Here is a 13,555-nt window from a genome sequence, read left to right as displayed (position 1 = left end):
AGGAGACCAGAATTTACACTAATGGGATGAAAAAAATGAACTTAAAAGATTTTGGTAAATGGCTACAATATAAAGAGTGAAAAATTGATGGGGGTCTGAATACTTTCCGGACCCACTGTATATACAGTATTACATATTTATACATAGCTTTTTTTCTTATTTATGCAGAGTATATTAATCTGCTTTGTGATGACAATTGTTGACTTTTTAAACATGTAAATTGTTACAAATTTGTTATACAAATACAAAAAAACTTATTTGTTAATGTGTGTGTTTTGATTTCTGTTCTGAGATGGAACATGGAGCCAAAGATAAAACAAAGCAATCTACATACAGTATTGGTTTTATGGATTTTAAAACATTGTAAACCGTATGTAAAAAAGTGATAACAAAATGCCTTAACTTTAATCTCTTTACAGGTAAACTCTACTGAAGCTTTGGAGGACTAGATTAGCTGCCAGATTAGTTACTACTTGGTCACTCATAACCTCCAGTACAGGAAATAAAAGACAGAAACAGCAGATGATTTTCTATACAAACAGAATTGAAGCACTGCACATTGAAGCAGAACTGAAACACTGCAGAACAAATAAACTTTATCAGTAGACACTGCTACAGAGCAGCTTTTTCATTACAGAACTGAAAATTTAGATGTAAATTAAAAAAAAAAGAAGGCAAGGAAAGCTCCCTGAGATGACATGAGGAAGAAGCCTTAAGAGGACTCAAAAGGGAACCCATGACTTCTGGGGTGATACTGGATAGCACAGCCAAAAATAGACACCTTTTGTTACAGTGTGCTCCGAGGTCAAAATTGCAAGTAATGCTCAATTTATATTTGAGGTTACCCACTGATCTCTGATGTTGGCTTGGGTATAAAACCAATTGAGGCAATTTGCATGTGGACAACAGCTTCATATGAACCAGCTCCTGTGTAGGATAGGCCTGTTAACCCCAATACCATTTAGTGAGATCTTTAAATACTTTGTAACGCTTATCGCTTCTTATATGTTCACAACTTCGGCACGTGTGTTCCAGACCAAAACGTGCACGTATAGCTATAAAGTGTTTTCTCCAGTTAAAGTACTGCTCATACACCTTCTGGTTCTTGTCCAGAAACATGAGATGTTCTGCCAGTTTCTGGGGAGATTTGAAATCGTTCACATGGATAAATGAATCTGGTGGAATGAATTCCTCATAGTTCTGCCTGGGTGGCCCGAGAACCACAGGGACCGTGCCGAGTTTCAGAGGATTAAACACCTTTTCTGTGAAGTAGTCTTTGTGGATGGAGTTCTCAAATGATAGGTAGAATTTACAGCTCTTTAAAATCTTATTGTAATCGTCTCTGCTAATGGGCCTGTTAAAGTGTCTGCCGTAAGCTTCAATTTTAATGTGTTTGCTCAGTTCATTAAAATATCTCACTCTCTCATATTTGGCCTTCCAGTTACTGACAATCCAGCAGACTAATTTATCCTTCGGTGGTATTTTGAAGGTGTTGTTTTTCTCAGGTGCTTCTACAATTTTTCCAACAGGCACCCAAACATCTGAATCTCTCCGATAATTTGATGTCAGATTGAATAAACCATCAAGCTCAGGCCATCTTTTTGAATTACTAGGAGACTCCATGTTCAACCACACCCACTTCTGATGTAGAGGGCGTGGCATCTTGAGCAGGTTTTGTAAATCCCTACTGATGTCTCTTTGATGAAACATAACACCGTGGGCTTTGTCATACTGGCTTCTGTCATCTGTAATTTGACAACCTGGAATACCAAACTCTGAAATACATGCTTCTCCACTGAACTTATAATCGCCAGGCCATGTCCAGATTAGCATGATGATGTCATCAATTTCTTTATATTCTTCAATAGTGTTCGGTTTGTTGATTAGTTGTTGCTGTTTTACCAAAAAATCATCAAGAGTCTCGGTCTTGTTTGATTTCTGGACAAATTTTTCCTTTGATGTTTTAAGGCATTCGTCTGTGAGGACTTCATGTGTGGAGACTGAAGCATTAGGGAAAGATAACCAGCTCCTAGTGGGCTTGTAAAAAGTGTAGAATAATCCTCCCAAACAGGAAAGCAGGACTAGAGACAGTAAGAGACGCTTAAAAGATGCTACTCGAGGTTCGAATGTCATTTTTTTACCTGGTAGAGAAGAAAGACATAAAACACAAACTTCAGTTAATAATAACCTTAATAATAATTTTAAAAAACTGCTATGAATGCAATTAATTCCATGTAACTTGAAAGACAACGCTTTACTTCTCTTAGTGAGATTAGTTTCCACGGGCCATTTAGTCAGAAAATATGTTCATTAAGGGTGTTGGTATAATATTTATATAGTGCTTGGACGAAAAGCACTTGTACATTTTTGTACATTTTCGTTACATATTTGTCATATTTAAATGATTAAAATGATCAAACAAATTTTTTTATTACACAAAGATGACCCAGGTTAATACAAAATGGTTTAAAACGTTGAGCGTACCACCTGGTCGTACCACCCTCAAGGTCGCAACAACTGTAACCAAGCGTTTGTGATAATTGGCAGTGAGTCTTTCACGTCACTGTGGAAGAATTTTGACCCGCTCTTTTTTGCAGAATTGTTTTAATTCCGCCACGTTGTACGGTTTAATGTCAGGCCACAGCGTCTCAGTCAGATTTAATTCTGGACTTTGACTAGACCACACCCAAAACATTAGTTTTTTAGCCATTCAGAGGTGGAGTTGCTGATGTATTTGGGGTCATTGTCCTGCTGCATAACTGAAGTACGATTGAGCTCGAGGTCAGAAACTGATGGCTGCTGCAGAGCCCCAGACCCCAGTCAGATTCTATTTAAGTGATTTCCTGGTCCAACAAAGAAATCACTTAAATATAGGTCTGGAAGTAATCAGGTCTGGGTGTTTTTGTACATTTTCACATAAGGCCAGGTAGGTTTGGACAGTTTTTTTCCCTTAATAAATAAAATAATTATTTAAAAACTGCATTTTGCATTTATTGGTGTAATATAATTTAATATTATATTTTATATATCTATATTTAAAAATAAATAAGAAAATAGGAAAAGTCCTAAAATTTGTAACAGATTTAGTTCAGTGAGTGCCCTATAAGGATAATAAAAAATTATTGAAAATATTCCTTGTCAAAAGATCTTTTTTATTTGCTTCAGAGGCCAAAAAAGAAAGAAAAGAAAAGAAAAATAACTGCCGAACAATCTTCAGAGAAAACCTAAAGGTCTCCAGTTTAACTCTAGTTCAGCTTCCCTTGTTTTCTGTCAAACACACACACACACACACACACACACACACACACGCAGGAATGTGAAGAATTTGAGTTTTGTATCTTTATGTTGAAAACTAGTTTAACTTGAGTGTGAAGTGGCGGCTCTGTTCTATAGAACGTCATGAAGAAACACAAAGGAACAAAATTCATATTATTCAGATTATCTTTGTGCAATATTGAAATTTGTTTCATGATGATAAAGTGATTTAAGTGTGACAAATATAAAAAAATGAGGAGGCAAAACCCTTTTCACAGCACTGTATATAAAATTGTATAGAATTAGAATTAAATGGCGACATGAGCCAGCCAGAGGTGAAAGTTCTTAATAAAACCTCCCAGAAACTGTAAATAATCTCTTCCCTATAATTATAATAATGAGCTTTATCATTATAAAGTGTAGAGAAATGGAGAGATTTCCCACTCGAGATCTTGACACATTTAAATTTACTTAAAAACAGACTCCAAGCTTTGTGTGTGTGTGTGTGTGTGTGTGTGTGTGTGTGTGTGTGTGTGCGCCTGTACTCCCCATGAGTTATGAATGCATTCAGGCAGACTCACCTCGAATCCTTAGGTACGACTCTCCCACGGAACCTCCAGCTGAGGGTGAGACTGACTGCTCCTCCACATTCAGAGTGTAAGGTTTAAAACGTCAGAGGTGTCCCGACCTGTTTGATTGCTTCGTGTCGACAGTATCTATGCTGCAAGTCAAACAATCAGGACAAAAGTTCAGCCCCGTAAGAGACACAAGTCATGGTGGGAGTTTACTGATGATGTTCTGACTTCTGATCTTAAGTTAGAGTGTAGAGTTTGAATCGCTCCAGTCCTTCTGCAGAAGTCTTAGATGAACGCTGGTTTATTTTATGTTCACTTGTTCTCACTGTCTCGCTCTCTTTGATTCCTTAAGGATTTCACACAAGGAGCACACAGAGGACTTGGCTTTTAAACCTGATACTTATAGATTTTATTTTTTATTAGTAGTAGTATTATTATTGTTATCGCTAAATAGATTAAAGACCTTAGTCTGGGGACATAATCACACAAAGATTTTAAAGTTTAATCCTTAATCAGTTAAAGAACCACATAACACACAAGTGCCAGTATATGTATCTCAAAGAAAAAAAAAAGATTTTGTAGACAATTTTTAGTCACATTGGACGTTAAATTAGTGTTCCGTGTTCCTTTGACTTTATCTGTGTTTATATATATATATATATATATATATATATATATATATATATATATATATATATATATATATATATATATATAGAGAGAGAGAGAGAGAGAGAGAGAGAGAGGGTCCAGGGTTCAAGTCCCATCTCTGTGTACATGGAGTTTGCATGTTCTCCCTGTGCCTGGTGGGTTTCCTCTGGGTTCTCCGGTTTCCTCCTACAGTCCAAAGACAAGCAGAGTAAGCTAATTGGCATTCCCAGTTTGCCCATAGTGTGTGTGTGTGTGTGTGTGTGTGTGTGTCTGTGCCCTGTGATGGATTGGTGCTCTGCCTAGGGTGTACCTGGTCTCCTGGGGTAGGCTCAATATAAAATGTTTGATTATTGAAAATATTTCTTGTCAAAAGATCTTTTTTATTTGCATCAGAGAATCAAAAAAAAAAGAAAAGAAAAACAACTGCTAAACAATCTTCAGAGAAAAACGAAACACCTCAAGTTTAGCTCTAGTTTAGATTCCCTTGTTTGCTGTCAAATCCAAACATACTGTACACACACACACACACACACACACACACAAGAATGAGAGGAATGTGAGTTTTGTATCCTTATGTTGAAAACTAGTTTAACTTGAGTGTAAAGCGCCGGCTCTTCAGCTTTTTGATCCTGGAACTGGGGGGTACTTAGTACACAGTGAAAGGAAACAACGTTCCTCCAGGACCAAGGTGCTACATGCAACATAAATTTACAACATAAATTAACAGAGACACTAAACTAGCTAACCAAGAGGCCTAGTTAGCTGGCTAGCAGAGACAGGACAGAGAGACCTAACATAAATTACAACATAAATTAACAAAAAACTAACTAGCTAAGTATAACTATTTTTACAGACAACATAAAGTGCACGTGCAAATGTGCAAACAAGAGCAACAACAAAGTGACAGTGCACAACCATGACATAACAGAACATAAAATATGGTGTTGAGGTAGTGGGTAAACGTAAACATTCCTTAAAACAGCAGCAAGAATTGAGGAATTAGTGCAAAAATTAGTCCAGTAATGATCATTGTGCAAAAGATAAACAGTGAAGCATTTACAGGTTGGTGTGTACGATAATTTGGTGGTGTAGGTCAGTGTGTCTGCACTTGTGTTGATTAGTCAGTCCAGTTCCAATATTTTGAGGTAGTTGAGTTAAGCTGTGTGATAATGTTTGTGTTAGTGTGTCTGTGTGTGTGTGTGTGTGTGTGTGTGTGTTTATCAGTCCAGTCCCTTTTTGTTGAGGAGACGGATGGCTTGTGGAAAAAAGCTGTTGCACAGTCTGGATGTGTGTGCCCGAATGCTTCGGTACCTTTTTCCAGATGGCAGGAGTGTGAAGTGTGTGTGAGAGGGGTGAGTCCGATCAGCCACAATGCTGGTGGCTTTGCGGATGCAGCGTGTGGTGTAGATGTCTTCAATAGAAGGGAGAGAGACCCCGATGATCTTCTCCGCTGTCCTCACTATCCGCTGTAGGGTTTTGCGGTCCGATATGGCACAATTCCCAAACCAGACAGTGATGCAGCCGCTCAGGATGCTCTCGATAGTTCCTCTATAGAAGGTGGTCAGGATCGGTGGTGGAAGCTGGGCCTTCCTCAGTCTTCTCAGAAAGAAGAGACGCTGTTGGGCTTTCTTGTGTAGGGAACTGGTGTTGAGGGACCAGCTGAGGTCCTTCTCTAGGTGGACACCCAGGAATTTGGTGCTTTCGACGATTCCCACAGAGAAGCCGTTGGTGCTCAGCGGAGAATGGTCGCCTCGTGTCCTCCTAAAGTCAACAACCATCTCCTTTGTCTTGTCAACATTTAGAGACAGGTTGTTGTCTTTACACCAGTCCGTTAGCCTCTGCACTTCCTCTCTGTACGCTGACTCATCGTTCTTGCTAATGAGACCCACCACGGTCGTGTCATCAGCGAACTTAATGATGTGGTTCGAACTGTGTGTTGCTACACAGTCGTGAGTCGTGAGTCAACTTGTGCACTGTTCCAGTGTTTATATATAGATGTGATTGTGTAAGAGGACTTTTACCTGCTGAGACGTTTAAGTTGATGATGGCGCTTGTTGCACCTTTCACAGTTCCTCTTCACTAGTGTAAATAAGTAAGGTGAGTTAAGTGGACATGTCCCCCTGTCTCAGTGTCCAGGTTTGTTTGTTATTCACACTGTCCTAACACGAGCCTGATGTTACGATTCTCTGGTCTTTATGTTCTTTTTATGTTTGTTCATACTAATGTCAAATTCAAATTTTATTTGTCACATACACAGTCCTACTGTCACGAATATTCCTTTGGTGTCTGTGTGTGCGTGGCATAATGTGCAGGAGGCGAGCTGGCAGTTTAGTATTCGGTTTTTATTAAATAAACACATAAAATAAACACCAACCTAAATCACTCAAAGGACAACAAAAGCTAGACGCCTGAATGTGCTCCAGTCAGGCTCTTTTTAATCAACTTAATTATCCTACCTCGGTTCAGGTGAATTCCCACGTCACCTGACCGAGGTGCAGTCTGGGACACGCAGTGTCCAACTTAACCACAAATTATAACAAAAAACAAACAAACTCAGGCGCTTTGGCGCCCTCTAGGGGTTAACCGTTACAGTACCCCCCCCTTAAAAAACGCTCCTCCGGAGCGTTACCGGAGGACCCGGACTCCCTCCCCAGCGGTGCCAGTCTGGACCCCCAACACCGAGGCTTCGATCCCCTCTCGCGAGCTGGGTTGGCAAGGCTTAAGAGCTGGAGCGACGCTCGTCGGCGGCTGAGGAGCTGGAGCGACGCTCGGCGGCGGCTGAGGAGCTGGAGCGACGCTCGTCGGCGGCTGAGGAGCTGGAGCGACGCTCGGCGGCGGCTGAGGAGCTGGAGCGACGCTCGCTGAGCTGGGCGGCGGTGGCGGCAGAGCTGGAGCGACGCTCGCTGAGCTGGGCGGTGGCGGCAGAGCTGGAGCGACGCTCGCTGAGCTGGGCGGCGGCGGCGGAGCTGGAGCGACGCTCGCTGAGCTGGGCGGCGGCGGCGGCGGTGCGATGTCTTCAAAGCCGGGAGGCGGAGGAATTAGATTAGAGAGAGGGAGAGTATCCGGAGTTACATCGCGGTTCTCTCGAACCTGGACGAGCAGCCTTTGGAGTAGCGCCACCTGCTCCCGCAGGTCGGAAATGCGCTCTCTGTTTTGCTGTGCCAACAACGTGTAGTCCTCCTCCGTTAAATCCACGTCACCGTCCTGCCAGGCCTCCTCGGCCCGTGCCTCATGGATGGTGGTTGGGACCGTGTATCTCCCCGCTGCCTCACCCTTGAACGGCGTCCGCCGAATGGCGAGTCTGCAGCCTTCCCAGCTGTGCCGCGCTCTTATCTCTCGCTGCTCTTCGCTGTTTTCCAGCCAGTCCGCCGGTTCGATCAGCTTGCAGCCTTCCCAGCTCTGCAAGAGCTCTCTCTCCCCTTGCTCCACGCAGTCCAACTTAACCACAAATTATAACAAAAAACAAACAAACTCAGGTGCTTTGGCGCCCTCTAGGGGTTAACCGTTACACATACACAGTACGAAATGCAGTGAAATGCTAAGACAACTGCTCGTGACCTAAGAATATGGATAGGAAATAAATATGAAAATTAAAATAAAGGGTAAGTTTAACTAGAGAAGAATAAAATAAAAATAAAAATATACAAATAAAAGTTAAAAATAAAATATCTGTACAAAAAATACACAATATATGGAAAATATATGGAAAATATATGAAAAAATGTAAAACAATAAGAGCAGCCGAATAAATGGTAATAAGGAATAGTAACGTCCATGGTTGTGCAGTCCACATATTAAAAGTGACTTGTGCAGTGCAAATATGCTTAATGTGATTTGTGCTGGAGTGATTTGATGTGATTTGATTTGATGACCACGAAGTGTAGTGGTGCAGTGGCCAATAGTGTAAACAAATGTCCAGAATGTCCAGTGTGTGTTTAATGTTCATTAAACTATGTTTGTTTTTTTGGGTTTCTTTTTTTACTTCTACCTGAAAGTCTTCTTCTTCTTCTTTGTCTTTCGGCTGTTCCCTTTCAGCATAAGCGCAGAGTTAAGGACTTCAAGGTATTAATAATAACAAAAAGCAAACAGAAACAAACAAAACTGTAACCTAAAACCTGGAAAAACTACATTAATGAACAATCTAAGGAAACTGAAGAACGTCAAAACAAGATGGAACAAAACAAACAGGTATCAACTCAGCCACCAACACAGAGGCAGGATAAGAAACTGGGGGGTATTCCAGAAAGATCAGTTAACTTAGCATTTGGTAAATCTTAATCTCTGGGTTAATTACCCCAAACCTGCATACTGTGAGTATGTCGGTTCCAAACCCCCTGAGCAGAGTAAGTTTAATCACCTCCTACTGGTTACCCAGAGTTAGTGCGCGTGCACGGTGCGTACATAAAGACATTTTCAATAGATCACCGATTTCACGAGTCAAAATGGAAAATCAAAGTGAAATAAAGAGAGCGGCACAGAGTCTATTATACTTCACAGAGGTTTAATTGCACGAATATGAGGAATTCAAGTCAATAATAATGAAATAAAGCAATACGGCTGCACCGGCTAAAGAAAGAGAGCCGGCATGGCAAAAAATAAAAGACAAAGTAAATGTGTGAGTGTATTAAATTACACATTTAACATCACCTCCTCTTTTATTATAATACAAAATAATTAAACACCCCTTCCGCATCCTTTTGGCTGTTAAATGAAAGCATTTACTTTTCCTGTCATTCATTTCTTTAGGTTAAAATACCAATGTATACTGACTAGGAATTTATGGTTTCTTATTTAATAAGGTGTAATCCTTCTGGAGCCAGAAGCCAAGTGAAAATCAAACACAAAAACATTCTGCAAAAAGGTAATATTTCATTACACGATCACTGAACTATTTATTAAACATGATTTAGTATATTCTCTCTGTCATGTAGATAATAGAAAGAAGGTTGAAGCCCGTCTAACTGGCGGAGTTATCTCATTATATAGTGACTTACAAAAATGCTTATTTATCTGCTTTAAATGCATATCTTCGTGTTATTACAAATAGGTCAGGGTCCAAACCCTGTTTAAGAAGGTTAAAGCTTTAACAACAAGAGCCGTCTCAGATCACTGTTCGAGTGGGCGGGGTGCACTGGGTTCTATTTTGGCTTTGTGGAATTATATGCAAAAGTTTGTGCACCCCAGCCATATAGCGAATTTAGTTTATATTTAGGAGGGGAAAAAAAGCATAAGCTCTGCAACCTCCAAAAAAAAAAAAAAAAAACAGTTTATATTTGATGAACTCAAATTTTGCATCTAACTTTAGGTGAGCGTTTGTATTATAAAGTACTGTATAGCTCTGCTACTGTACATTGAAGACAAATAAACTCAAATTTTAATTTGTAATTATCAATAACATTAGCATAAATGAGACAAAATGTCTTGGTGTGGAAGACTCCTCTTGAGATGTTTGGAAGAATGGTGGGATTTCCCAGTGTTTCCAGTCTTAAGCTGATGTTAGCCAGTTTATGATGTTGTAACTAAAGAGAAGCTAACCATTCAGTGAGATTTAAAAATAGCCCTTATAGTTTCTTATATATTCACAACTTCTGCAAGCATTATCTAAACCAAAAACTGGATCTACAACAGTAAAGTGTTTTCTCAGGTCGAAGTACTGCTCATAAAGTTCCTGGTTCTGATCCAGAAATCTGAGCTGTTCCAGTTTCTGAGGAGATGTGAAATCACCTACATGAATGAATGAATCTGGTGGAACAGTTCCCTCATTGTTCTCCCTGGGTGGACCGAGAATCATGATGTAGTCTTTGTTGATCGAGGTCTCGAACCCCAAGTAGAATTTACAGCTCAGAGAAAATTTAATTATAATCACCTGTGTTACTGGGCCTGTTAAAGTGTCGACCGTAAGTCTCTATTTTCATGTGTTTGCTTGGTTCATTAAAATATTTAACTTTTTTTAAGTTGGGGTTCCAGTTACTGACCATCCATCAGACTAATTTGTTCTTTGATGGTATTTCAAAGGTTTTGTTCTTTTCAGGTATTTCCACAAAGCTCCCACTCGGCACCAAGACATCAGAATCTGATAGATGTTGTTAATAACCTGTCCCCATCCCCAGCTTGTAGTAATCTTGTAATAAGTGATGCTCTTAAAAGAAACCCAGAACAAAAGGTGGCAGAAGAAGATACTTAAAATATCCTACAGGACGGTTGGGTGTCATCGTTCACCTGTTAGAGAAGAGAGAAATAAAAGACTTGAGATTCAGTCATTAATATATATATATATATATAGTCACTTATATCCCTTTATAGCACAACCCACGCAATATGATCAAATTAATTTTATTTCATTTTGACCATCTACACACCCATGACTGAGCAAAAAGTGTTTTTTTTTACACACACACACACACACACACACACACACACACACACACACACACACACACACACACACACAGGCGCCATCTTGAGTCTGGATTTGCCCTGTAGCCCAGACATAATGAATAAAATAAATACATTTATGAATAATGTGGGAGTACTGGTACTCAGACCACCAGTAGCTCTGGATGCCCTTCTGTTACATCATGTACAGCAGTTATAGACATCGGTGTGATTACAGATTCCAATCTGTCATTTGAAGCTCATGTAGATGATATTAGATAATAACAGGGTAGCATTATTCATCTCTTATTAAATATTGTCAAATTAAGGAATATACAGGTATTCTCATTAAATGATGCAGAAAAACTAGTTCATGCTTTTATCACCTCTAGGTTGGACTATTGTAATGCCTTACTGTCTGGTTGTTCAACTAGGTGCATAAATAAGCTTCAGCTAGTCCAGAATGCAGCAGCGAGAGTCCTCACTGGAACCAGAAGATACGAGCACATCACCCCTATCTTATCTTCACTCCATTGGTTTTTATGAACGCTCTCGCAGCCCACCATGTCCACTTTGATTACAGTTTTTTGCTAGGACACATTTCTCAATACTTAGGTCACTTTTGCAAAACTCTTCACACAATTCTCCTAACTGACTTTCAGCTTAGCAAAGCAGTTCATTTCACATTCAAAATGCACTACAATTAGCAAAACACTTTATTCAGGTCTCAAATAAACTTATTCTTCCAGAACACTAGCAAAGATCGACAGCCAACAAACACACTTTGTCACCCACAAAACAATGACCTAAAAAACACTAACAACATGTAGCATTACACAGTGTTTTCTTGTGTAAAACAAGGACACATCTCTGTTTATAACTGCAATACATGTTACTGGAATGAATCAGACATAATGAAGAATTTGTCAATATTTTATGTTGTTTATTTAAAAAAAAAAATTTTGCACTAAGTAATTCCAAAATACAAGAATTTGTAGACACACCATACTATGGAAGTATATTAGTGCCAAAATTCCTCAAAGCAAAATAGCAGGTTGAATTACATGAACTGAAAAAAACGTGTTGCAATAAATATGTTTGAATTTTTCTGCATTGCAATTTGATCTGAATTGAAAAAAATCCTCAGAGCATTTACAATGTTTGAAATTTTTGCCACTGCAATTTATTGTGGTTGTTTATTTCAAGTGAAAATGTAATCCAAGCATTTAAAATTCAATGCAAAAATATTCAAGTTACTAAATTGCAGTTCAAAAATATTTTCAAGTGTTAAAAATACAATCTTCATTATTTTTCAATCTTACAAATTCAGGTAACAAAATTCAGGTCTTCACATCCGGGATATCACAGAAGAGCAGTGGAGAGCCGATTGCTGCTGTCCGAGCCGCAGTGTACTTTAAAGTGTGCTTCCTGCTCCCTGTGTAGTCTACTTCTTACAAACTACTTACCGATCGGAACACAGCCCTCTTAACTAACAGGCCGGGTTGCCAGTTGCACAGTAAAGGTGTAATGTGTTAAAATTACTCCTCTGCAGTAAACACCATATTCAAATCCGGCGCTCTTTCATTCACACGCGCGAGCGATTGGTTTCCCGCCCCTGAGCTCGGTGATGTTACAGTCTGTGGAAACATTCAGTACAGCAGCAGAAACACATTTAGGAAGCAGTGAAACAGCATGAGTTCAGCGCGTGACACCAGAGTAACTGTAGAAGTCTGACTCTGTGCAAATAAACTGATAGGGACAATTCAAGACAAAGAATAAAGACGGACAGATAGATAGATAGATAGATAGATAGATAGATAGATAGATAGATAGATACTTTATTGATCCCGAAGGAAATCCCAGATATCCAACAGCACTAGAGACAGTAACAGTAAGACAGGTTATAGACTCCACACTGTATATCTTACAGTCAGTATACAGTCAGTACACACAGGGTGATGTGGGAACTGACCAGAGTTACTAGTGCAATGATGGACAAAAACTAGATATAAAAAGGATATAAATATAATAAATATAAATTACAATAAAAAATAGAAATGGGGTTAATTGCAGTGCAGGAATGGTGTACAATGTTATAAGTGACAAAGTCACAGTGCGACAGGTATTAATGAGGCGCTGTATGGGGCTTAAATCAAACACTCACACACACATATGAAACAGTCACACACACATATACAGGCCCGTAGCCAGCCTAGTGCAAGGGGGAGGGGGGGGGTTCTTTTTTTTTTTTTAAGTGGACCTTTTTTCTCAGTATTTTGTATTTGAGTATTTACTTATTTTGTATTTCATTTTGAGGTTTAAATACTGCATTTTAGTGACATGTGCTGGATTAGCTTGTCTGTCGGTATCATAATGTTCATGCTTTTAAAAAAATATTACCAATAATTATCTCATAATAATAATATACAAATATTACGGGAAAAAGACGATCAGTTAATGTACTTACAAGACTGTGGGATGAATAGAAATTATTTTTTGTGGGCTTATTTTATTTATTTAACAATATTTCATGATATACCACGTATAGACACTAGACAGCATCGCCGATGGTTAATAGAATACTTTAATAAATTTACTAATTTAATATAATTATTTATTAATTCAAAATAAAATGTTAATAAATCCTATATGACTTTATACTTAATATTAAACTGAAACTGAAATGTTGTAATTGCGTT

At 39.0% G+C, this 13,555-nt stretch overlaps 1 protein-coding gene and 1 pseudogene across 1 annotated transcript; both read right to left on the bottom strand.

Annotated features, from left to right (window-relative positions):
• Positions 1-204: 204 nt before the first annotated feature.
• On the bottom strand, positions 205-3,897 carry LOC128542945 (4-galactosyl-N-acetylglucosaminide 3-alpha-L-fucosyltransferase 9-like). The gene is made up of 2 exons (XM_053513163.1): positions 3,837-3,897; positions 205-2,141 (listed from the first exon to the last, which is right to left on the bottom strand). The coding sequence occupies exon 2, from the start codon at positions 2,131-2,133 to the stop codon at positions 946-948; it is 1,188 nt and encodes a 395-aa protein (XP_053369138.1). The 5' UTR covers positions 2,134-2,141; positions 3,837-3,897; the 3' UTR covers positions 205-945.
• A 6,132-nt stretch (positions 3,898-10,029) lies between these two features.
• LOC128509597 (4-galactosyl-N-acetylglucosaminide 3-alpha-L-fucosyltransferase 9-like) lies at positions 10,030-10,940 on the bottom strand (annotated as a pseudogene).
• Between the last annotated feature and the right edge of the window lie 2,615 nt (positions 10,941-13,555).

The sequence above is a fragment of the Clarias gariepinus genome, chromosome 2, assembly GCF_024256425.1.
Source record: "Clarias gariepinus isolate MV-2021 ecotype Netherlands chromosome 2, CGAR_prim_01v2, whole genome shotgun sequence".
Taxonomy (NCBI): domain Eukaryota; kingdom Metazoa; phylum Chordata; class Actinopteri; order Siluriformes; family Clariidae; genus Clarias; species Clarias gariepinus.
This window is presented reverse-complemented; position numbering and strand designations above follow the sequence as displayed.

Coding starts and splice junctions, on each gene's coding strand:
- LOC128542945 (XM_053513163.1), bottom strand. CDS start 2,133: ATGACATTCGAACCTCGAGTAGCATCTTTTAAGCGTCTCTTACTGTCT.